The sequence below is a fragment of the Equus quagga genome, chromosome 1, assembly GCF_021613505.1.
Source record: "Equus quagga isolate Etosha38 chromosome 1, UCLA_HA_Equagga_1.0, whole genome shotgun sequence".
NCBI classification, from domain to species: domain Eukaryota; kingdom Metazoa; phylum Chordata; class Mammalia; order Perissodactyla; family Equidae; genus Equus; species Equus quagga.
In genome coordinates, this window is record NC_060267.1 from 4,950,044 (window position 1) to 4,977,154 (window position 27,111).

General features: G+C 41.9%; 1 protein-coding gene across 1 annotated transcript in view; it reads right to left on the reverse strand.

Annotated features, from left to right (window-relative positions):
* Positions 1 to 2,181: 2,181 nt before the first annotated feature.
* The window catches only part of MSRB3 (methionine sulfoxide reductase B3), a 158,083-nt gene continuing 133,153 nt past the window's right edge, over positions 2,182 to 27,111 (reverse strand). The window contains exons 7-8 of the mRNA XM_046646410.1: positions 14,183 to 14,280; positions 2,182 to 5,378 (exon numbers count right to left, since the gene is read on the reverse strand). Coding sequence (XP_046502366.1) covers positions 5,217 to 5,378; positions 14,183 to 14,280 — 260 coding nt within the window. The 3' untranslated portion in view covers positions 2,182 to 5,216. The remainder of the gene's footprint in view (positions 5,379 to 14,182; positions 14,281 to 27,111) is intronic.

Below are 27,111 nucleotides of genomic sequence, written 5' to 3' on the forward strand. Positions count from 1 at the left end.
AGAGAAGGCCCTGGGAATAAAGCTTCAGGCCATTGCATCTTCACTCTCCTTCGCAACTCTCTCCTGTGCTAATAATACACACAACCTCTCTTACTCTGCTTTCTAGTTATTTCCACACCATTCTACACCCTTACCCTTCAGTGCAGTGCTGGAGTAAGCACCTAATATTTACTAGTTGACTTTCCCTGCTGCCTGTTCCTGAAAATGTGCCAGGTTCCTGCCCAGCCTAGGTGATGATATGGGCCAGGATGTGTTTGCTGGGAGTGGTGCTGGTAGACACTGCGAGGAGAGAAAATACAAACTTCAAAATAAGAAGGAGGCTCCCTGGCATCCACAATCTGACGAGTTAACCAACCTGGAAATTGGGAAAATCTCATGTGGGCCATGGGATCTGACTTGGTTCCCAAATCTCAGGTCACTATGGCCTCATCCTATGGTGGTTCCATAACAGCCCCTCACTCGCATGACAGACTTCCAAGTGTTTCGGGTCAGGACTGCCTGGTTTAGAACCTACAGTCATTTTCTGGTCAATCCCTTTTCAGCTTGGTCCAGAACAATGCTAGCCTGTGGGAGCAAGCGGATGCGAAGACTTCTTGCCAGAATATCTTTCTATGGCATGTGGCACTTTTTCAGATCCCACATCAAAATGGTGACATTCTGTCAGTTATACAGTGCACAATAAACTTTGGTTAGAAGCCAGTCTGGGGTACTTGTAAGCCTGTCCTCAAAGAGAATTCTTAATTCAACCTTTTTTCTATGCCAGCATCTTCTAGAAGTCATTTATTTCATTGTTCAGATCTGGGTAATGACAACAGTTTTCTCACCAAAAAAAAGAGTCACAATTCAGGTACCTGGCAGCTTTGCAAAAATCTCTCGATGGGTTTAAAAAAAAAAAAAAAACCATGATGATGATGAAGGTACAGGTAGGAGGAGAGGGAAGAGATGGGAAAGGTCGTGCGTAAATTTATGTACCGAGATCTGTTCTCGACTTCTCGGAACTGCTGAGCTGAATCTTATGGACACGCTGCAGTTCTCGAGAGGCCTGGCGAGCACCACGGGGTACTCCAGGTTCAACCGAGAAATGCCAACAGGAGTTCAGGTGGTGCTGGCCGATGAGGACAGGCTACACCTCCAGAACAAGACAGACGGACAGTGGGGGGCAAGATCAGCTGGAAGGCATGAAGCTTGGCGAAAACTCGTTGATCTATCTCGAAAAAAAGACACCAGTGATGACCATAAAAACCATTTTTGAGAGTCATATAGAAATGCTTTTAAAATTAATACTAACTGAAGTTTTCTCACTAACAGTTCCAAGGCAGTGGTTCTGAAACTTGAACAAGCAGCAGAATCCCATGGAGAGCTTGCTAAAGCACAGATTGCTAAGCCCCCACCCCCCACCCCCCCAGATTTCTATTGCAGTGAGTCTGGGCGAGGTCCTGAAAATCTGGACTTGCAGCAAGTCCCCAAGTGAGGCCAACGCTGCAGTCTGGGACCACGCTTTGAGAAGCGCTGTTCTAAGGGACACCGCATGGAATCGCTGGGCTGTGAATTTTAGGATCCCAGGAACATGACTTAAAGAACTGGCTGAGAAACAAAAGTCCTCATCACCTCGCTTTTCCTCCCCAAATAAACAACAGCGCAAACCAAAAAGTTAAAATAAAAAATTTCAATGACAAATACTACTATACCGAAACTCTTCCATAGAGATGACTTCTAAAGGTGAATTCATTTGTGAGCAGTGGGGAACTCCCAACCTACTTCCCTAGAGACCAACCCTTGACAACAGTGTAAGTTTCCCGTCAAATTCTTTAACAGAAGCCTAGGCGTCAGCATGGTATCATTCCTGCATTTTTATCCATGGAGTTATCATAAGGTCCTAAAGTTTAAGCACAAAAAACATATACAAGCTGCTGAAGGTTTTGCTGAGGTGAGGTGAAGGTTGAGTAACTCTGCAAATGTTTCCCTCTCCTGGAATCTTTGGGATCCCCGAGGCCTTTCCCGGGGCCTGGGGTATGGAGAGTTGGACTCGACCCTACTGTCAGAGCCCCAGCTTGCAAAGGTCACATCAGATGAGAGGTGTGTCAGCTGGGTAAGGAGGTGAACAGAGCAGACCACGGCCAACTCTAATGGACAATTCGTGTATCTGAGCTAAAAATAAGAGGAGTCTTCAGATATCAGAGAAAAGATTTTTATAAAGAAATTTTATTGCATAATTTCTGTATACAATAATCATAGGAAAAGGGTTTTTTAATGAAAATTTCATGTCATTTTTCAAAAGTTTTGACTTGTTTGGAGAAAAATTATTACAAAGCTGTCTAAGGCAAAAATAATATTTGACCTTCAGAACCAACGATAGTCCCTTTCGTCATATGCCATATTTAAAGCAAGACATTTTCAATTCAATGATCATGGAGCGGCTTTTAAATTGCTGTGTCATTTGCATTAAAAATTTAAATGCATCTAAGAAGTGAAAAGTTGAAACACATAGAAATGTTCTCTAACAACACACACTGCTGCTTTCTTCAGATCCGTTCTCACGACCGTATGGCCGGACTTTCCACACACCAGCAGAAATCTGCATCTCCTAACGGGGCAGTCAGGCTGGAGCACAGAGGGGCAAGTCCCATGCATTTCCTACGGTAAATGGCATCACTCCCACAGACCACATACACCTCGCCATATTGACTCAGTTCATTGCACTCCATATCCTGCAAAAATAAATCTAGTGCTCGACAGCTGACATTATTGCTCGCTGACGTTTTAGTAATATATTTCTTTAACATAAGACAGAAATATACTGAAATTTGATACCACTTAACCTCAAAAGCAACCTGGAATTAAACCACATGCATACACTCACTGTCTTTTTTTTCAGTGGATGTTGCATTTTTCTTAAAGTTGATGCTGGAAAATGTGATAGAAGAAAAACCGGCTTGAAACAAAGAGTGAGGATTAGAAAAGGGTTTTTTTCAGGGAAATGTTAAGCCTTACAACAAAAATGAAGGAACGATGAGAACCCAGCATCTCTGGGGAGAGGGAAGAAGCCCGTCATTTATCTTCCTTGTCTGCCCCAACACTGTGGCTTGTGTCCAACGGACCCTGGGGCAGGCCACCATACACAGCTGGAGCATGTGAGAAGTGCTGTGTGTGTCCTCAAGGACAGACTGCACACTGTGACAGGAATTCCTGGGACACCCCCTTCTTTAGTTGACCCCACATGGGATCCTTGGGTTACTAGGAAATGTTGGGGCTCCCTCTGCAAGGTCAGGAAAGGCTGCTGGGATGGTCTCGATGCTGAGGCTTCAACGGTCTTAAATTTTACGTCTCATTTCTAGAGGGGAGCAGAACCTGCGAATTTCAGAGGGACCCCCGGGCTGAGGTGGAACATCCTGGGAGCTGAGGGAAGAACAACATAACTGATCTGGAATCTCAAAATTGTAGCATATGTGACAATGAAGAGTCACCGGAATGTCAAGGCTCCACCAGGAAGCGTTTGTAGAGACACAGAAGAATGTGGACATGACCACGTTGACGTTTGGATTTGTCACCACTTTTCATGTTCATTTCTCATTATTTCTTTAAAATTGTCAAGTGTCCTTCTTTCTTATTTTTGTCTTGGTGCTAATAAGAAAAGATGCCAGTTTTCATAAGCTCTCAAAGATTAACAAAAGCAATATTTTTTTTAAACTACATTTCAGGATTACCATTCAAGCTACAAACACAAGCTATATCAGTCATAAGCTGCACCTTCACACCTGGCTATGGCAATGTCAACTGAAATCACCATCGGTCATACCCGTGAAACCCGGATTGTGCACAATGACATCCATTCCACGAGACTGAATGTTATACAGCAAGCAAGCAGAGCTTCTCAGAGTAAAACCAGCCATACTGCTACAAAGAAAACTTTCTGGCTCCTGGCCCAACTGTTTCCATACCAATCAGCTAAGTCAACCCCCTCTCTGCTTCTTTCCATTTCAAATGCCTGGGCTTCAGCCTTTGAGGCAATTAGAACCAGATCAGTTTAATTTTACCACACTGATCTTTACTGTATAGCAATGGAGTAATTTTGCCCTGAGAGTGTCAATTATTTTACAAAGATTCTAAGTCCCAGTTTATACACGAAGAACAGGCATGGAGAGGCTAAATGGCTTGTCACACAGCAGATTAGGGTCAAGGGTGGGACTGGAGCTCCTGGCTATTTCTATTTTAACCCCCAACATCCTTCCAGAGGTCGCCTGAACTTGTGCCGAGGTCCCTCGCTTGGGGCTCTGTCTGTCACTTGCAGTATCTTGCAGCTCTGCCGCCCGGCCCTGGTATTTTAGTACCCAGGACCCCCTCCTTGGTCTTCTCTGCTCTCTCTTATTTCTGCTGCCTTGATGAAGCGTGCTGCCCTGATGTTTTATTTTAGACAGTGGAATTCACCCAAATGCCCTTCCAGCTGCCGCTAGTATTAGGTGCGAGGGGGACGGACTTGCGAAAGGCAATGGCAGGTGTGCTTTGTGAACTGTGGACAAAATGGGGCTCAAGATTTTACAGTTGTCTTACATTCCAATGTTTTCAATGGAAAATAAAATAAAAGAAAGGCCTGACCATGAGGTAAATGTTTACTTCTCTGCCATACCGCGCAGTGCGCCCCCTCAGGTCTGGCAACAATTTAACATAAGGAAAGACTTTAGGCCTTCACACCCTTTTAGAGAGAATAAACGACCTTAGCTCAAACTTTCCACAGGGCTGAGAAGTCTCCTAAGACATCACCCCGTCCTTATCTTAGGTAGATCCGCGCCAGTGCAGCCTCCGGGCCATGTGGCTCGCAGGTCTGCGTGCCCGGTGCTTCCGAGCTCCGGTCTCTGCCCCGCCTGGGAGATCTTGATTGTCAAGTGTGAAGCCCAAGCACCGTCTGCCTCTTAAGCAAGGGGAAAAAAAAAATCTTAAAAGAAGCTATGTGCTCAAAGAAAATAATCCCAAATGGTGCCTAAGTGGCTTGTGAAGAAGTTTTGCAAAACTCTCTCTGTTCGCTAAAGTTGTAAACACTTCCAGATCTAATCAATAGCAAAATACATTGATGGTCAGGGCCTCTGTTTAAGCAAAAGAAGAAAAATATCCATAGCACAAAACTGCCCTTATACTTTTTGAAAAAATATATCTACAATAGACAACTCTGATTTTGTAATAAGCTGTGCGTTAAGTACACTTGTCCACCGCCCGCCCGCCCTCTACAGCTCCGCCTTGTCCGCCCGGCCCTCGCTGCCCGCCCCGCTGCCCCCAGCGCCGAGGCCGTCCGCAGGTGTGAAGGACAGGGAAGCCGAGTTGATGCAGTATCTTTTGCCGGTTGGACGAGGGCCGTCATCAAAAATGTGCCCAAGGTGAGCACCGCACTGCAAGAGAAGAGCGAGATGTGAGGGAAGAGCACGTACAAAGCAGGCTTTGAGAGGAACGCACATTAAGCCGTTTAAATGGATGACCAGCCTGGAGGGGAATGACGGAAACCATCGTGGATGATTTCTAATCCGCCTGTCAATAGCTGCAAAGATGGTTTCTGGCAGGCTTTGCACCACATGCTGAGAATAAAAAACGCTAGAATTGTGCGTATCAGAAATCATTTAGGAGCCACTGTATTTTTTGATCTGTGAAGTCTCTCAGCCAGCTGAAAAACAACTGCAGTAATTTTATGAATTGAGTTGACCCTTGATCTCCCCTTGTAAGAAACATGGCAGCATAAAATCTCTCCCCCTTGGCATTACTTCTGGCTTTGGACGGGTGGGTTTCAGATATGCAGAAGTCCACTGTAAAAGATACTGTTTAACTGGCCGTGACGGAGGTGATGTTTGCTTTCATGGGCAGTAAAACTTAACATCAGACAAGCGCTGGATGTTCTTGGAATCCGGCAAAGCGATGGCAAGGCTCAACAGTTTTATGTCACGGTCACCAGGACTGCAAGTGTGCTGAATGGAAACTCGCTAGTCCACCCGGTTGTTGGTCATTTTTTTCTGGCTTCCAATAGGTGGAGTGCCATGCTGGCTTCTGTACCCACGTGAACTATATTATGCGGAGAAGGAATAAGCTGCTTAGCTCAAATCTATGCTACTGACTATCCAAAAGGCTGGGGAAGGAGAAGAGGCCCAGAATGCAGAGGCAGGAAGAGGTCTGGTTGGTTATGACAGTGTGTAAGTGAAATCCAGCCAGAGACAGTGTCTCCAAAAAGGCTGGCTCACTGAACACGCCCTGCACTAAGTACAGCTCTGATGCGGGGTCCACTCCAGGAGCCGACAGCTGCCATCACACGGATCTCCCTCCCTTTCTCAGCAGGGACAGGGGTGAAGGATGTGGGGACGTTAGTGCACCACATTCGAACAGGCTGTGAAAACACATCATTCGTCACGAAACAAAGAAACCAAAGCCTCGAGCAAATGACTTCATTCACTCATTTAGCGCCTATTTAGGGAGCTCCTGCTACACGCCAGGCAATGCCCCAGACCCTGGAGACACAGGCCACAGACCCTGGCCTCATGGAGCGCACATTCTTGCGACAGAGGCAGATAATACACAGGAAAGAAGGGAACTGGAAAGGATGGTGGGTGGAGATGAATGCTAAGGAGGAAAATGAGAGGAAGTGGTCTGGAGCGTCAGGGCTGGGGGCTGACTGTAGGAACGGTGTCAGGGTGGCTTTCCTGGGATGACTTAGGAATAAGAACCTGAAGGAAGTGAAGGTGTGGATATCCGGGGAGAGCATTTCGAGCCAAGAAGAAGAGTCAAGATTTAGGGAACAGGGGCCAGCCCCGTGGCCAAGTGGTTAAGTTCATGCGCTCCACTTCGGCAGCTGAGGGTTTGGCCGGTTCGGATCCTGGGTGCGGACATGGCGCCACTCATCAGGCTATGCTGAGGCGGCGTCCCACATGCCACAACTGGAATATACGACTATATACTGGGGGGGCTTTGGGGAGAAGAAGAAAAAAAAGAAGATTGGCAACAGATGTAGCTCAGGTGCCAATCTTTAGAAAAACAAAAATGAACATGAGAGAAGAGGCATATAGATGACTTATTAATTCCTCTCACTGTGCTTGTTTAGTGTAAAAAACACTTATAAACTGCAGGGAAAGAGAGTAGGAATTAATAAAGGGATGGGGTTAAGATACCAAACAGAGATGACAAGAAAGAAGTGAGGGACTATGCTCATTATAACGGAAAGAACTAGAATCTGTTTCCCCACTGAAAGTGCTAAACTCAATTCTTGAGGGTTCTCTAGTTATTAATAAATAGCACAAATAGTAACTTTGACTATATGGCACTTCCATGTTAAAAGTGCATTCTTACTTTACTGCCAACATACTGTGTCAGCTTATTAAAGAACTAAAAATGAACCCTGAACTGATTTGATCTATTGCCTGGAAAATATGAAACAGGCCTAAAAAACAAATCTTGCATTATTTTACCACATTCTATGCAGGTTTAGGTAATATCAAGGCTGACAGCTCAGATTGCTTTTTCTTTCTATAAACATTTGAAGCCAAATTTTCAGGCATCAGCAGCTAAGATGCGCCAGTAAAATTACATATGCTTACCCAGTGGACCCAGGAAAATACCTCTTGCTGCCCGCCAATAGAGTGGGTGCGGAGGCCAATGTGAACCAGCGCTCTCCGTGAACAGCGGGTGTGCACAAGCCTTGTTCTCTCACGCAACCCTGGCACTTCACCACCTGGCATGTGAGAGGTGGAGTTCTCACATCAAAGCCTCAGATAGGTTTTGTTTTGATTTGTTTTGTTTTAATGAGAGAATACAGCTATGTGAGCAAAATAAATGATATTGCCTTTATTAATCATCTCTCAGACATCTTTAGAAAACAGTTCTATTTACCTTACTCCCAAAGAAAGCACAGTCAGGAGATACTTGAAGCCATTTAGGAGTATTTACGTGGGCTTCATTTCCCAGATCATTTTTCTAAAGTCCAAATTAGAGTAATTTAATGTGTTGTATTGAGTTGGTTATCGGTCTACAGTTTCATTTGCTAAATCTGGAACTAGCCTTTTGGTTAAACAGAAAGGAAAACACAGATTCTAGATGTTCCTAATCCAGGCAAAAGAAAAAAGAAGGGGGGGGGGGGGTACGAAGAGAAATTACAGTTCGGAAAAGGCAACAAAAATCATTTGCAAACAACTGTCTGGGTTGGGGATGGGGTGGGGAAATCCTCAGAAAAGGTGTGAGTCCCCGAAAAACGACAGTGACAGCTTCGCCACCCTTGTCTCAGGTGTTGTGGAAGCTTCACGCCAGGCTCGGGCCGAGGGAGGGGCAACACTTCCAAACACAGCAAGGCGTTCATTTAAACCGGTGCCACAGCAAACATGGCCGCCCCACTGCCCGCGAAGCTGCAAGGCCATTTGTCTGACAGAAGCCCAACCACACAGCGCCATTTCTGCTCCCTCCCAGGGACACCCGGTCTCCCATAAAAGACTACTGCCCGGTTTCTTTCAAAAGTGCAGGAGGCCTGAGGCTCCTCCCTGCGGGGAACGCACATGGAGCCCCTTCTTTCCAGCTCCTACCCCTGGCCGGGGGCTGGGATGATGAATGGAAGTTGTCAGTGATGCATTGTTTCTTTAGCCGCCTGCGAGCTCTGCCTCCTCAGCCCCAGCCAACTGGCAATGTTTTGGGATCTCTCAGCACACCTGGTTGTAACTGAAACAAACTGGTTGCCCGATGAAGAAATCTCTGGAACCTGCTGTTAATGATTTATTTCAGGGCCGACTCTTTGGTGCGCATTTGGAAAGTTGTTTTAAAACGGTTATGTATTTCTTTGTTTTACAGGTAGAATACAAACGATAACTAAACATTCTAGCTCTCATCCTGAAAAAGCCTGAGATAAGGGTTCAAAAGAAAATTTAAAAATTACCACAAGAGTCCTTTATCACCTTAGCCCCTCACTCAGAAAAGCTGGCACCTAAAGAACCTGCAGAGAGAAACGAAAGACACACCCCCACCCCCCGACACACACACAAAAAGTGATGGAGCATCAAATTTAACCTAATTCCTTTAAATCTGCCTGCAATTCTCCATCATGTGCATAAGAAATACAAATAACGCATTCAACGCAGACACATAGTTCTGCACTGATGTATTTCCAACTGTCCTAGAGGGCTTTCTCCCAGCTATTCCTAGGATGTTTGGGGCTCTATTATTGTCATTTTCTCTTAAGCCTTTGATCTACAAGATGAAGCCGTTTCAAAGCAGGTCTTCTACACTCGGGCACATGGGGCAGGATGGGAAGGAGGAAAGAGTTTCAAGAAGGAAAGCAATTTACTTTGCCAGTAGTATCCTGTGTTCTCCCACCGTTATTGAAGACACTTGTGGGTAAGTACGGCTCTTTTCCTCTGTGCCTGTGATATTAATCTTTTGCCAAGGAAATGATTGTGAAGTCACCAGTTTAGCATTATGATTTTACTGAAAGATCAAGAAAAAGAGAGATGGGCTGTGAGTCTGAAACCCTATTGTAACACATGGGTATCTTTAATCATAGGCAATATATGAGTTGTCATCTGCAAAAGATTAATAAGGTTTGGGGGGTTCCACCAAAAACTGCTCAACTTTTGAAAAATACTCCGTGTTGGTGGATATTTACCTTTCTGTTGATTTGGCTGCCTTAGAACAAATTAACAATGATCTAAAACAAACCTAAGGGATCTATCATAGACTCAAGCAGTAATAGCAGCAGTCATAAATAGACTCCAACTCGGGGAAACTCGGGGACCTGATGGTTTCCTCAAAGAGTATTACAAAAAGCTAAGTGATTTATTGGTCTCCCATTCACTGCAGATGTACAAGTTTGATCTAAAGATGGAAGAATTCCCCAAGTATTTCCAGGAGGGACTTACTATGTTGAACTGCAGCTTAAACCATGCAAATCTAACCTCTTTGCACTGAATTTAAACTCGTGATAGAGCATTGCTTAACAGGCTGGGGTTGGAGGATTAGGGAGAAGCTGGCAAACAACTATTCATAGTAGTCAGCGAAACTGGAATAGGAGCAATGTATTTTATCACTAGCAGAAAAATGTAAATTTAATAAAATTAAGGAAAATTCTTATAATTGAAAATTGTTAGGAAATGGCTACAGCCGGGGGAAGATACGGGTTCCCACCAAAGTGGGCAAATTTAAGATCAAGATTTTCTTTGGAAGGGATAACGGGAATATAACTCCTCAATTCAGTAAGCAGAATAGTAAAAGAAAACAAATATGGTGGCAACAAAACTGAGAATGTAATGGGGTAACCTACCCCCTCCACAAGCAGGAATCCTGACCAGGGCAATGGAGGAGGCCACCTCTGGGCTTGTTTTCTGTGCTGTCAAGTTAATGATCAGGCGGGGTGCTCGGTCTCCCACACAGCAATCCTCTTAGAAGGACCTGACTGCAATATTTCTCTGAAAAGTGATGATGGTACTGAGTCAATCTTAACTTTCCCAATAAATTTTACAAAAATAATATTACCTAAGAAGTCACCAGACACATGGAAAAACTACAATGTAGTGTAAAGAGATGGTAGGTCACGGCTCCCAACGTGTTTATAATTCCTACCCAGATATGAGGCCTAATTCACTGCATGGTGTGATCCCATATCATGATTAAAAAAAAAAAAAAAGTAGAAGAAGAATCCTAAGTACTAAAGCAAGAATTAGGGGACAATAGGCCAAAAAATATCACCATGTTGCCAGGCAAGCAAGTTGAGTCTACCGGTTTCATCTATGGAGTTCAGGTCACTTGTGCAAGTCGGCAGTAAAAGGGTCTTCGGGTGTAGACACCCCATCTCTACTACAAGGAAAGAAATACTCCACACAACATGTCCAACTGAGAGTGTCTGTGAGATACTGAAAGCATCTAACAGATTATTCATAACACAGCCATATTGATGCAATTCAGTCCAGAGAAAAGACAAGCCATGCGAACTCAAAATACAAGAATTTTAGAAAGAGGAGAAGCAAATCAGAGAAGTTTCCCACACTATCACCATCAAAAAGGAAAAAAAAGATGGGAGAAGCTGCGAGCAGGGGAAGAGAACACATAAACTGAAAGAACAGAAAGTAAAAGAGATAATCTGATAACAAAAAAGTGCTGAGAATGAGGAACTTGGAAGTAAAAGTCAAGTGGTTACTCTAGTATGGAAACCATTAAATCAGTGATTTTTTCTTCAAGTCAAGATAAAAAGGATGAATGAGAAAATGGAAGAGAAAACTGAAGAAAAATGTAAAACAAAAGGAAAATAAAGGTGTGCATGAAACACACAAACTAAAAGACAAACAAATTGAAATGAAAGACATTGAGCACACTTTAATTTCGTGAACTCATTGCATTTGTGTGGCAGACATCCCTTGCTCTGTCCACATGGGGAAGAATCCAGCAAACGTATCATTCTTTAGGGCTGGAACCCAATTATTTTCTACGTGGAACTTACTTTGCAAAGCATGTATTTTTACACATGCCTTAATGGAACAAATTCCCCTCCCTCTTCTCTCTCTGTCTTTTTTTTTTTTTGTTAGAGATTAGCCCTGAGCTAACATCTGTTGCCAATCATTTTTTTTTCTTCTTCTCCTCAAAGCCGCCCTGGTACATAGTTGTATATTGCAGTTGTAGGTCCTTCTGGCCCTGCTCTGTGGGATGCCACCCCAGCATGGCTTGATGAGTAGTGCTAGGTCTGGGCCCAGGACCCAAACAGGTGAAACGCTGGGCCGCCAAAGCAGAGCACACAAACTTAACCACTTAGCCACAGGGCCAGCCCCCAACTTTCTTTAAGACTTTTATTTAAGAAAGAGTCAAACGCTTTCTAAACATGAGAAGTAAAGGTGGTGGAAAAAGAAGTCGAAGACAAACAGGTCAGTGTCAGATCTTCACCCAGCTTTTAGGAAGGACCCAAAGAACAGCAACACTCAGCTAGGCCTTTGACCAAAGGGCTGAGGGCTAGGCCCAGGTTAGCTCAATCTCTCTTAGTAATGTTGCCTAATTTTGGCTCAGTTTGTGGTTTTATTTCTCTTTGATCACTATAGGACACCTTCATAATGGTCTTTTCTTGACCACTAATGATGTTATCTCCGTGGCTGCCACAGAGAAAGGAGGCAGTTTATTCCAACTGTGAATTTTAAGAATTAGTCACAAAGACATCAGAGAGTAGGGCCATATGGAAAGTTATTATCTCATGCCTCACTTTTCCTGTGCCTTTTTTATTTGGTTTTCATAGGACTCTATGTTTGAAAGTGGGTTCTGTGTCAAAAGGAGAGTAGCAGTCATATAACAGCCTTTAAGTCAGTTTAAAAAAAAGAAAGAAAAAAACAGCTGTTAGCCTTAAAAGAGGTGTACTAAGTGCGATGTACCAACTTACAAATTACTACCATCCTACCCAGTTACTTTTTTGTCGAATATTTTAGATTCCTAGGTAGATAGTCACAATTTGTTTTTGTGGAAGTTGTAAAAATATCAATTAAAATTCAATTGAATTCAAAACTGAACTGAATTAAACTAATTGCTGGGGAATCAGGGATTTTTTTTCTAATTTCAATGTGATTCTTTATGGTGCATTTGTCTGTCTATCTATCTATCTACTGACCTATCTATCCGTCCATCCATCATCCATCCATCCATTCATCCAACCATCTAACCACCCATCAATTTATCTATATGAGCCCCATAAAGAGTTCTGGAGCTAAATGCCCAGTTTCAAGTCTCAGTTCTGCCACTTAAAACTACATAAATTTACACAAGTGTAACTGCCCTCGTTAAGCCTGTTTCCTCAACTGTACAATGAGAGAGAACACCACCATCATACAGTGTCTACGGTAATCCACCTCATACGGTTATTGTGAGCATTAACCAGGGGTGCTTTTAAAAACGCTGATGTTCAGGCCTCACCCAGACCAATGAAATCAGAATCTGTAGGGGTGAGACTCAGAATCAGAAAGTGCCACTATCTTGCTCAGAGACTCATATCTGAGAAACAAGAGTAAAGTGAAAATGTGACTTAGATAAAATATGAAGGAAGAGAGTGGTCCTCATACTTAGAAGACAGTAAACTTGCTAGCCTTATTTCTTTTTAAAAAAAATGTAAACAGAAATTCATGAGATGGTTGGGTTCAAACCAATCTCCCTCCCTACTTGGTAGTAAATATGCCACCTACTCCCTAAAACTCTCCCGCCCGATGAAGGGGGAGACAGGGCGGGTAAAGAACGCTGAGGGAGTCCCACACGGCCATCACTTCCCTATTCCAGCTGCCCGACTGTACCCCCTTTACCTCTGATATGTGCAACAGACCTCCCCCACCCAAAATACCCCGGTATCAATGAATTTCAGCGTCACAATACTCAGACTATCATCTCACTACCTAAAGCAAGATGAGAACAGGACTACCTACTCTAGAAGAGAGTATGCAGTTGTTCTTATTCTGTGCACAAGAAGGTTCTGGCCATGCCTCTGGCTCTGAGCACAAAACACCCACAAGTTCAACTCTCTTGCGTGGGATGACAGATTAGCAATTTTGGCCTCCTCCTCAACACATGCTCATTTTCTCCCTTAGAGCCAGCACTACGTTGGTTAGAGCAGGGTGGAAGGAAGGAAACAGAACATCTTTGGAAATGAGGATAGGTCCACAGACCAGGAGAAGTGGAGAAGGAATTACCTTATTGCGTATTCCCACTCTGCCTTCACGCAGCGACCACTGAACTTCCTCTTCCCAAGGCCATTCTCCAACCTCCCTCCTCACACGCACCCAAGGAAGGCTGTTTCTTAGGTCTTTGGTGACCGTGTTTGGATCATGACCGTTAAAAGTATCATCACTGAGCAAGGGGCACACAGAACTGCAGGGAGAGGGGGATTATCTAGACATGAGATGACGTAAGGCCATGTAATGAAATATGCACACCCCTAAGAAGAGCCCACTGCCTGCTGTATCGAGTCAACTGAAGATGAATTTCCCTACCAAGGATTTTGTTAAAGAGTGTTGAAGCCAATGACTGACATTTAACTGGACATGCTAACCACCTGAACACTCAGATATCATTAGAATTCTATGGAGACTTCATTGTGCTTGTCTATCCCTTTTGTGGTCAGTCATGTGGCTTTTGCTGCTATATTTAGCACAACTAGGAGTCATGAAGATGTTTTCAAGGCAGAGTGAGTAACACATTGGGTTTTGGGGTTGGGTTAACTGACCTGGGAGCAGCTTGTTTCCACCCTGTGCATCCCGTAGGAAAAGTCATCTGTGAATGTGATTGCATCTGAACTGATCACGTCATGGAATGAAGGCCAACCTGGGGCAGAGCAGGCACAGGAATCAAAACAGAGAGGAGAGAGAAACAGTCATGGTTAGAATGCAGTTTTAAAGAAATACTAAGCAAAGAATGGAAATCCTTAGTATATGAATCATGCTTAACTTTTTCAACCTGAAAAGAAAAACAGGTCAAAAGCTGAAGGATAATACATTTTCCAAGAATGCAACTATTTTTTAAGAGTAACCTTTTCCTCACATACAGATTACAGTTGCCTTGGGATTTTATGTTTCATGAGCTATTCTCAGACCATCCAGTAGCTTTGTAGAGCATGCCTGAACTGATAAAGCTCTCTCTCTCACCACTTTCTGTTCTCTCTTATCTTTGGACTCCCTGGCCATGGCCCTGAAGCACCACGAGTCTTAATAGTGTGACGTTTTCCAAAACACAATCCAATGGGTCTGGCCATTAACTTTTCAGCTATTCCATGCCTCTTTAAGAAGCATGCTTTTTCAGTACTTGGTTTAGGTGGTTAAAACATTTTTTTAAAAAAGTGAATACTCTGTTGTTTCCATCTTAATCTAATTTCTTGGGACAGGCGCTATCTGGAAAGCACAGCTTCTGTCTCTTTTATGGGCGAGAGTCTTGCTCACTTCACAGAGGAAAGGCATGGAGCAGTGTTCCTCAGGCAACTCTGGGGAGCACCTTCTCTCAAATAGCATCTTGTTCCAATTTTCATTTTTTCTAATGATTTTTAAAATATGCACACAGCTCTAAGAAAGTCAACGGTAAGTGGACCACAAGGTTGTACAAATGGTTATGAGTGTACAGTAGGGTTTTATGTTCAGTACTTATGGGCATGTTTTTACGTGTTTCCAGAAAATATGTCTGGAGCAGCTGAGCAGAAGCCTGCATCTCCGAAATAATGAAAGAGGTGCGATGTTGCTGAATTGCTGTTGCAATTCTTTTTCTTCTTCAGGAGCCAAATTTATTCCTGCAGAAAGGAGGAGGCCTTTAGAAACACGGTGCTTTGCGCGGACACACCTATTGAAAGCAAACAGAACGCAAACTTCGACAATACCATTTCCAGTTTCAAACAAAACAAATTAGCTCAGGCCAAGTTTTTATGAGGAATCCGTGGAGCTCCCCACCCCTGCTGTGCGGGTGACAGTCGGCTTTCAGAGTCAGTGCGAGATATAACACCCCGAGCTTAGACGCTTTACAATTCCGCGATGTGAGTTCAAGATTGCTGCGGATCACCAGGAAAATTGTAACCCTGTAGATATACCATTCCATAAAAATTAATTACGCTAAGACACACCAGTATTTTTCAGAGAACTCATTTCTCCCTATTTTCTAAATTTTAAAGAGAACCTGAAGACATTCTAGGCTATAGCACTTGGTTTATAATGACTACTTGACTCATTTAGGTGTTCTTTTTTGTTGTTCAACGGGAGAAGTGCCAGTTGCTAGTAAAGAGAGGTTTAAGGGTGAGGTTGGAGGACATTGAAAAGGAAAGTCATTTATCTAAGAAAAGAAAGAGAACATTCTGGCTTCTTTCAACCTCCCATATCATGACTCATTTGATTGCAGTTTATGGCAACTAATATTATGGGGGGACATACTTGATTCAGTAGTAAACAGATAAACAGGTTTTAAAAAAAAAACCTTAGCTACCCCCTCACACACATATTTTCATATTTATAGAATTCAAAATAGATACAGAGAAATATATATATATCTCCCCCAGTGGTACCTCTGCATCTTCTGTGTACTTGCCTTGTTCTACTTAGCACGCCCGATCTGTGATTTATCAGTTTTCGTGCCTTCCTCCCTGACTAGGTGGTGAGCTCCTTGCAGGCAGATTCTGAAACTGGTGACTGAGCACTCTCACTGTCCACCATGGTGTATAGCCCAGAGGCACACTTCAAACATTTATTAAATTGATGCCCAATTAGCCTTAAACAAGTTAGTGGGATGAATAATTGTGGTACATCACACAGTCGCACAGAAGAAAGAATGTAATCATATTCCCTTTTTACGTACTAAATTAAGAAATATCAATGTTAATTTCTCGCTGGAACATCCAACTTGGCTCAATCACTGTAATTCAGCCTCTCTATGTAGGTGAAGTAGCCTTATTATTTATTTAGCGTGGGAAAAACATGAAGATCATCTAGGTCACTCACTTTCCAGGGTTCTGAGGAGGAGGCGGGGTCAGGGGACCAGAGGCGAAGTTACTAGCCAACATTACACAGGCAGTAAGTGGCAGAGCCCGAACGAGAATCCAGGTGTTCTGACTTCAGTCTTGGGCTCTCTTCCTGTGTTCCACTTTCTTCCTCAGTAAAAGGCCGGGAGGTCGTTCACGTAAACACTCGCGCAGGAAGGAGGTTGCAAGTTTTAAGAAATGTGTTTCCACGTCTGGATTAGTTGATAGTTACACCTTTGCACTTGGGACCTCCAGGTGGAAGCCAACAAGGAGTGTATCCTAACAACACTGATGCTCTCCCCTTCTGAGGACCAAACTGTTCAAAGGGAAAGTCCAACAGTAATGAGGTAAATGATGTAATCTAGTTTGGAACGTAGGTAGCTTCTTATTCTCTTACCTAAAACAACCACCAAGACTTGGAAGGTCACCCTTAGGCAATAATATTGAGAAAACTGTTAATTCTATTTGCAGTTTCTTAATTCTAATTCTTTCCTAACTATGAATCACTGCCTACTAAAGATTTTAGTGAAGACTTTTCAAAGAGCTATTAAAACTATACAGCTATACATTTTGTCTTCATGAATTCAATATTTACAGAATTTTCCAGAAGACTATATTCAAGAATTGAGCAGCGTGAGGTGGAGACACAGAGTAGAGGTTCTCAAAAGATTTCAGTGTTTCTCAGAAAAGTGTTGACACTTAAATAGTCAATTTGTTGTTTACCATGGTGTTATTTAAACATTGGAAGAAACACTAAAAAGAAGATATTTCAAAACTCCCCCAAATTCAGTGTCCCTTTGCACTGTAAAAGAAACGCAGTTTTCAAGATGCGCTCTTGGACCCAGATCTTAATCAGTGGAGACTGCCAAGGGCAGCCATGTTGAAGACTATAATCCCACGTGATGGAACACATTTCAAAGGAGAATCATGCAACTTCACCAAGAAGAGTAACAAAAGAGAATGTTGACTTCTTCTGCTAGATCTCTCAGAAAAATCGAAGCTCTACAGAAAGAGAATCCATCAGAAAGGTAGGTCCTATTGACAGTCAAACTAAGAAGGACCTTCATCCAAGAATAAACTGTCTTATGGCAGAGAAGGCACAGCGATGACAGCACTTTGAAAGCGGCATTCCCTCATCATGTGAAAGTATTTAAAGGAGGAACTCTTCACTGCTGTAAAAATCCTCAAAGGAAACCCTGCCCCCACTCCTAATAATAAGGAAAGTGCTTCAAAGGGTGATAGGCAAAGACTGAAGCAATCTGGGTCTTGTTGAGAAAATTATCTTGAGCAAAGGGGGAGGGGCGTGTTTATGTCAGTTTTGACATTAAAGAAAGATCATCCATCCTCCTTTCTCTAGGATTTCCCTTTTGGTCTTCTCATCTAACAAAACATTATTTGTTTTGGATGCATTCCATGCACTTTTTAAAAGGGAAGTCATGTGAAAACCTGTATAAACAGAGTTGGCTCACCCCATCCCCAATACAGCCCTTTCTTTCTATTTGATGAGGTTGGATTTGGGCATATTATCATTCTATTTCCAAGAATATAAACTTTATTAGCCTATTATTATCAAGAATATCTTATATTCAATAAATAGGCTCTCCCCTTAAAGGATTCTGATCTTGAGATGTAAATAAATACAGGTACTCCAGCTAAAGCAGACAAGCTGAAATATGGGACCTCTGCTTCCATTTTATCCAACCACTGGCCAAATTACCCTGCAGACATAACAGTACTGTGGGTATAATGTGAAGCAAATCCAGAAATTCATTTACACCTCAAATATAAGAGCAAGTGATCCAGTTTATTAATAGAAGATCCTTGGTGCTTGCTACCATCCAACTAGAATGAATTTTTTTAGATTGCAGTGAAAAAAAAATGGTTCCTTCTCACTCATAATGTAGCTTAATAAAGCTGCTCTGAGTCTACTTGAACCCATAACTGAACAGTGACATAGCTCTCCACAAGTAATGTTCTGTTGACAAATTGTACATGTTTTACTCCAACTGCCTCCTGAGACAAACTTTCCCAGCCCTCTATTCCAACTTTTTCCTCCGTCCTTTCAAAAATCTTTGAAACAAGTTGTTAAAACTAGCAGCAGATTATAAACAAGTTGAAGCCAATTCCATCTGTAGCACGTCTAGAAAATGCGGCCCTCATTCCCCTATTCTTCATTTACCGACGGTTGCTATACAGCTTCCACTCCCCCTACATCCTCCCCCAACCTCCAGATAAAAATTAGAAACCTCAGTGGAGTCGGCTACATGACCCCTCGGCAGAACACAGCAGAAACTACTCATGACTAAGAACTCATTGACTTGAAATGTAATTACAAATATTTTATCATCTTCAAACGCAAAGTAAGTTTGAGCACAATAAATCCCAGTTGGGCTTGGGCGATGGTTTAATAATGATGACACATGGTTTTGGTGAGACTAGCTGGAGATCTATATTTGCACATCTATATTTTTCTGTGTGTACCAATTCTCACAGCTCTATAATTCTAGGACCACATTTCAAAATTTGTAGCTTTTAGTTTCTTTGTAGCCAGAATCTGTTAACCTCAGTGACCACAATTTACCTTATTAGCTACTTCCAGCCAAATAATAAAACTCTCTATGAAGACCCCCTGCTAACAAGAATTGTTTGATGCTTAGAGCCCTGATTCTTACCCAATTATTCACTTCATTGACACTTCAAGTATAACTTCTATTTCATTTTAAAAAGGATGATTCTCTATTCCCCCTCAAAGACCCAAAAGTTTAAGTAGTAATCAGCCAAACATATACATGTGTAGAAAATCAAATTGTGCAAGATGACTCATAGTGAAATATTCCCTTTCAATTCTCCCCACCACTGCAGACAACCACGTTTAACAAGTTTTTGGTTTAACTCTAAAACATACACTTACGCTGATATTTCTTGATTCCTTCATTTTAAATTTGTGCTGTCCAATACAGTAGCTACCAGACATGTATCATAATTTAAATTTAAATTAGTTAAAATTAAGTAAAATGAAAATTTCAGTTCCTCAGTCACACTAGTCACATTTCAAGTTCTCAAGTCACACATAGTTAATGGTTACGACGTTGGACAACACAGTCCAACACAGGTATAGCTATAGAACATTTCCACCATCATTTCCACACATAGAGAACATTTGCGCCATTGGACAGTGCTGTTTTAGATGTGAAAAGCTGATTCCCTCTTGTGAAAAGATGAAGATTTAGCACTCATACTTATACTAATCTTCCCTCTCTTGCCCCTTACAATTTTCGATAGCTATATTTTTAATTCTTTTAAAACCTTGTCTGGTAATGCCTGCCTCTTCAACTAGAATGTAAGTTACATAAGAGCAGCAAGTTTGTCTGTGTTGTTCACCACCGTACTGCCAACCACATCAAAGAGTGACATCAGAGATGTTGCAAAAAACTGAGGAACAAATAACGAATGCACGACAATCCTATAGCTTGCTATGGTTTGACTCTCCACTCTGTAGGACAGCCTCAGCATCCTGATGCTCCCTCCACCTACTCCTCCGCTCCGTTCCAATGCCCAGACACAATGAGGTCTGCTGGGTTTTTCTACATATTGAGTCTCAGAGTTGAAAACTAATAAACAGCACTTGTATTATTATGGCTATATACATGTTGCTTACCACAGAGCTACAGAGTACTGGGGTTGTATTTCCTTCTCTAAGGGTCCAATTATCATAATCCCAGGCTGCCCAAAGTCAAACAGATTTTCCTTTTTTGACACTGCATCACGTGTTAAAAGTCATGTCACATTTTGTTTTATTTTTTTATTTGGACCATGACTCTATTATACAATTGTACAAAGTTTTTCTGCAATTCAACATTTTAATTTTTGAATTTTTAATTATAAATATTTCAAACATAGGTAAAAGTATACATAATAATATAATAGGCATCCATGATTTAACAGATATTAACTAACCAGATTTAACAGAAAATAACTTTTTTTCTATATTTGTTTCAGATTTTTCTCTTTTTCACTTTTTGTTGTTGTTGTTGTTTGGGTGAGGAAGACTGGCCCTGAGCTAACATCTGTTGCCAACCTTCCTCTTTTTGAGGAAGATTGTCACTGAGTTACCATCTGTGTCAACCCTGCTCTATTTTGTATGTGGGACAGTGCCTCAGTACGGCCTGACAAGCGGTGCACAGGTCCCCACCTGGGATCCAGGTCCCCAAATCCCGGGCCTCCGAAGTCAAGCACGTGAACTTAACCACTGCACCACCGGGCTGGCCCCGTTCTCTTTTTCTAACAAAATAAAATGATGCAAATCCAACCTTCTCCCCTACTCCTACACTTCCTGGCCCCAAAGATAACTGTTTAGGTGCCATCCCCACACTTGTTTTGATTTGTTTTCTATATGTCTATAGCCATAAATGATAAATAATGTTTCAAATGCTTAAAAATGTATATAAATGGCCTTGCATCATGGGTCTCTTTTGGCAACTTATTTTTTCACATTATTCCTGGTTTCCAGTTGTTCTTTATATCTCATCATCATCCTCTTATTTTGTAAATGAAATAACATTTCAGACATCTGTGAGAAGATCTTACGTTAGTTTTTCTCTAAACTATCCCTGCTTCTTCTGGTGCAGTTGTTCTCTTTATCTCGGTTTTCGCCCTTCACGCTCCTGGATTTCCTCACACATCCCTGCTGATCCTTGGTCACCCATTTCTATTTCAGAACGCACGTCTGGGTCAGTTATCCTGTGCAGCTGGTACAGGCTTCCTCTGCTCTTAGGTAGAGAATGGGTCTGTTTCTCTATGAGTAGGTCTTAACTCTGAACAGAGAGCTGACCGGGAGCTCTGTGAACACGTCACCATTTGCTGACGGCCGGGGTTTGTCCTGGGACCCCCGGAACACCTGAGAGGACAGCGCTCACTCTGGAGCGTCCACACCCTGGTGGCAGGCCCCGTGCTCCCAGACAGGCCGTGTAATATCTCAAGAGAGCACCCTTCCTGTTTCTTTCCTTTCCTGTGAGTAACTGGCGCTCCGTCATCCCAAACAGGAAAGTGAGGAGGATGCGAGACTGGTCCAGCTGTTCTTCAGACTTTCCATTAAACACCTTGTGGTCAGGCCCCTGTGTTGTTCCCGACAATGTTTTTGGAAAAATTGGTTAAAATTTCTTGTCTGCTCGGGTGTCCTCCCCACTCCAATTCTCTTTACAATGGGTTTCTTCTTCTTTTACTCCTTCTTCCTCCTCCTCCTCCTTCTCTTTCTTCCTCTTTTCTACTCTCACTTTAAAGAGGGGTCTTGGGAGAGAGAGGAAACAAACACGTACGTTCAGTCTATCATCTTGAACAAGAAGCCGACATTTCTTTTCAATAAGCTGAAGATTTCAGTCTCTTGATGTAATATTTTATGGGAAGAAGCAACAGATTTTAGGCACCATAATTCTTCCACTAACCACAATTACATTATGTTTTATCTTACTGATAAAAATTTCAAAATCATTTAGCAGCTTTAACTGGCTCAGATTTGACTCCAGCTCAAAAGTGATCCTAAGTCACTGTGTGTGATGCACACTTACTTTCTGACACCTGCGTGCCCTCTGAGTCAGAATCGAGGCGGGGCAGGACGGTCTCCTCCTGGGCTGGTTCAGCGGAAAGAAGTTTCTTAGACCGCTTTTCAATGTTATGTTTGATTGTTTGATATGGTCTAAGAATTTATTATATTTCTGCCCTCCTGCCATTGCAAATATGAGGACAAGTCCCGCCCTTTACGCTGAAGACATGATTTCATTACTTCAAACAAGCAACAGTCTCAAGAGGCAAACTGCCCCAGTCAAGAAAATGGGTTAACGGTAATTATGACGAAAGAGAAAATCACTGCTTTTGGCAAATAGTCTCCCATGCCCCATTCAGCTTCATTAGGCATAACCTCAAAAAAAATTGATCCTAAAAATACTCATCTTAAAAAGTAGGGAGTTTAGGGGCTGGCCCCGTGGCCGAGTGGTTAAGTTCGCGTGTTCTGCTGCAGGCGGCCCAGTGTTTCGTCGGTTCGAATCCTGGGCGCGGACATGGCACTGCTCGTCAGACCACGCTGAGGCAGCGTCCCACATGCCACAGCTAGAAGAACCCACAGCGAAGAATACACAACTATGTACCGGGGGGCTTTGGGGAGAAAAAGGAAAAAATAAAATATTTAAAAAAAAAAAAAGTAGGGAGTTTAGAATATATATATCTATAGATATAGATATATTATATATATACTTTATATACATGAATATTTATCAATTTATATATATGAATTTTTAGTCATATTTATATATATTATATATTATATTATTAGCATAGATCTATAGACTCTAAAAATTCATAAAGATAAGAAATGCTAATACAATTTAAATGCAATGTACTATTTGAGCATTAACTTTATTTTGGTTACCAATTACCTTGCTTTTTCATCTTGTTGTCAAGTCACCCGGTAGTTCTAAATAGAGATGGCACTGCTGCCAGGGACATTTTGGATGGCATGATGATTGGGGGCTTTTAAGCGTAGTAGTATCATGAGCAGATTTGTGTTTTTGGAAGATGGCTCTGGAAGCGGGCTGGAGGGTGAGGATTAAGAGCGAGGATGAAAACAGGTATATCAGATGGAAGCCTTACACAGGAACAGAACTGACGGAGCTCTAAATGAAGACATTTGCAGTGGGACTGGAGGGCAGGGGAGAGATTACAGAGAGACGAAGACAGCAGAATCCACGGATTTTGGAGACGGTGGTGCCTATGGAGTACTGAAGGAAAAGGGCAAGGTCAAATTATCACGGGGTCTCCAGCTTGTATGACTTGCTGGATCATGCTGGTCATACATTTTTTTCAGAGAAAATAACAAAATCAGTTTAGTGTGGAACCTTCTAGGCGACAGAGAGCTATGTGGGCTCAGAAGTAAGACCCAGGCTAAAGACACAGATATGAAAGTCATCAGAGCATAGAAGACAGTGAGGTCACGGATGAGGATGCGTAGGAGGTGAATATAATGCGAGTGGAGAACCAGACAGGGATTTAAAAGGTGAGCAGAGGAATAAGACTCTGTAAGGAAAATAAAAGAGCATTTCAAGAAATAGGAGGAGGATAAGGGAATGAGGACAGAGTAGGATAATAAGGAAAACTGTTTAAGGCTGGAAGGCAGACAGCAGTGACATAATCTACAGAAAGGGTAGTCAGATAAGATCTGAGAGGAGACTGCTAAATTCAACAGGTGGGAGGTTTGGGGAACTTTGGGAAGCCACCTCATTGCAATGACAACAGAAGCTGGATTCTGTTGGGTTGAAAAGTATACGTGAAGTGGAGACAGAGAGCCAAGACCATTCACTGGAGAGCCGGGCAGGGAAGGCAGGTAAACTAGGGGTAGGCTAGAGAGAGAGCAGAAAGATATTTGTGCTAAAATAGGGGGATTCTGGGTGTCCCTCCCTCTTATCCCACCTTTCTCTGTTTTCGAAAGTGTTTAAAATGTTATAATATTATTTTTCTGATGGAATTTTTGTAATAAAATGAGCGACATGAAAATATTTCCACATGCTAAAACATCTTAAGCCTTATTCGAATGCGCCTTAGAATACTGAACAGAAGCTGTATTTGAAGAAAGACTAAATAAAATTCCATCGCTAGAATCTGTATTATCTTTGGTTTATTTTTAAGTTGTTTGTGGTTGTTCCTAATATCTTTGGTCTCCCACACAGAGCTATGAGTGTCATGTTTGAAATGATCACGGGCATCTGTTTTGCTTTTCGACACAAAGTTGGTGCTCAATAAATTAGGCTGAGTCAATGAACCCAGGGCTTTAACTCGAGGTCAGGTTCCCCTGTCAAACACGCTCACGGCACCAGGGCCTTCTCTTCACAGCAGAGGCACCACGGAGCAGCTGCTTACTTCCACGGGAATTTCTGATTAACGTCTTCAGCTCCATCACAAGCTCCAGGAGACCACGACTGCTTTGTTCATGCCTAGACCCTCAACACCTAGCTCATGGAAGGATTTGCTGAATGAATTCATTAATAAAGAAAACATTGTAACATATTTCATTATTTAACAACCAAATTGGGCTTAATCAAAAGATAATCACTTACTTTGGATATGCCTATCCCAGGCCAATCAAAGAAATGAAAAAAAAAAAAATAGGCAAAGAATTTCTACTATTTTGCTTTAGGCAATTTTTTACAAATATCAAATTTAATATAATATGTTTATTTTTCCTGCCTATCAAAAATAGTGCATTTCTTCAAGCTGATTATTAATAATTCATATGTAGAAACCACAAAGTCTTATCACCCGTAATCATTTCAGGCATCTGAATCTATTAAAGGACAATGTGACTGAAGACTGTCGAGAACACCAAGGTGTCCTTTGGGCGGTGCGAACATCTGGCATCTATTCTCTTTGGAGATTAAGACCGTGGCCGTGCTGCAGCAGGCCTTACTAATTCCTTTGAGCCCTGCGCAGCATTTTTAAATGGTTCCAAACACACAAGATCTTTAATTGGTATGGATTTCACCCACAGTTTTCTTGCAATCTCAAAATATCTCCAAAACTCCTACGCAGGAATCGACAGGGGCAAGCTTCCCTACTTCCCTTTGTGCAGGCAGCTATTAAGAATTTTTTTTTCAGGTTCAATAAAATTACTGAACTCAAACCATTTCAACCAAAAAACTGGGGTTGGGGACTTTATTTTCCCTGGCCTGAACACTGTTTCTTGCTACTTTAAATCACAGTTAATGTTTTAAAAAATATATCTTACACACAAGTCAGTTGTAGATCTTTAGCATCAAAGGATCTGAGCCACATCGCATGTAACGGCCTGACCTTTCGCCATAATTTCTAAGTGCCATTAAAAAATGTCTCTCAAACTGGTTTTAAATTTAGTGTTGACCTAGTAACCTTGATCCAAAAACATTCAACTTTAGATGATTATTTTATTTTGCTTCCAAAAGCTCTTCAGTCCAGTGAGGCATCCATTAGGAAGCTTCACAAGGAGTTTAGAGTTTGCTTAGAATTTATTGGCTACGTCGGACAGGAAGATGGTGATTTGGGTTGCTTGCTGAGTGAAGATTATTTACTGTGCTTAACTGACCTTAAGAGTACCAGGAGGGATATAGGATGGGGAAATTCAGAGAAACACAGATTCTATTCTCAGCAACATGCAATCCAGACTAAAAGGGAAATAACGTTCCATTCGACTGCAGCCCTGAATTAGGTGTATTCACTACATAGCATCATTTGAGACTGTCAGACAAACTGTTAACTTATACTCTTTAGTTGGGTACCTGTCAAAAACTTCAGGATTATTCCTCTCCCAAATATATGTGCCGGATAAAAATGTAAGATTACTTCTTCTAAGAGAGAGTTAAGTCTCAAAATTCTTTCATTCATCTAAATGTTCTCCTGATATTTTTCTCTGACTGAATCTCTCTCACCTTCTGAATAGGCTTTAGATCTTTATTCTATTATACACTTCTAAGCACTACAATCTGAAATAAAATCTTTCCCTGTTTCCACAAATCTTCTGTGATCCTTCACTGGTCTGCATCACCCTTTATGATGCGTCAAAACTCAGCTCACCTACTACGATTTAAATTTCCGACAAACCAGCTTGAAAAAATATTTTGAAACAGAACAGACTGCTCTGAAAAGCTATTAAATACAAATATTTTAGAACAAAATAATTGCTTAAAGTTGTTCACATGACAAAAGATGTTTGGCTTTGTAGCAGACACATGGCAAAGTTGAAGCAATTTATCAAACGCTGTACATTCCCTAACATATTAAAAAATTTAACAAATTACATCAAAAAGGCATGAAGCAAACTACATCCAACTAAGGCATACTCTGATAGCTATCCCTTCTTTTTCAAATCCTTTAGAAAAATCTTTTGCCAAATCCAATCCCCATCACTCTGCTCGTCTTCTCCATGTATTCAATCACTTTCTAATACACTATAACTTACTGTTTCCTATGTTTTTTGTTTCTTGTCTTTATTCTCCCAGCTGGAATGTAAACCCCATGAGGGCAGAGATGACTGTTTTGTTCCTGATGCTTTCCAAGCCCCTGGAAGGGTGCCTAGTATTTAAGAAATTTTGGTTGAATGGATTTTCTATATATATTCTTGTTACTCTGGAAATCTGGGATTAAAAAGTAATGCTTGCTTCGGTTTTAAAATTCACAGACACAAAAGTCTTTGTTATCGAGCTACTTACACAATCTCCAGGTCACTTACTAACATTTATTGAAGATTCTGGCACCTGGCTGACCGTCTTCTCTCCAACCCAAACTCCTAGCTACATTCCAAAGACCTCTATGAAGGTCCCTAACATCCTGCATATCAACAGCACTTTGAGTCCCTCGGAGAGCTGAAAGTGAACTAGTCCATGGAGCCAAAGTCCCGTATCAAGCAAGACCCATGGGGACAAGTGGCCTTTGCAATTTGAAAGTTTCAATGGCTTTGATTCTAACTACTGACAAGCTTAACACATGAAATATTAGACGTCATCACATGAAGAAAGTTGAACTTCAGACGGGTAAATTTGGCTAAAGTGGTACGGTACTGCAGACATGTTTTAATTTGGCACTAGACCACTCTGACAAAAAAACAAATGAGCATAATTCCATAAAAGTCCAAGCACATCCATGGCATA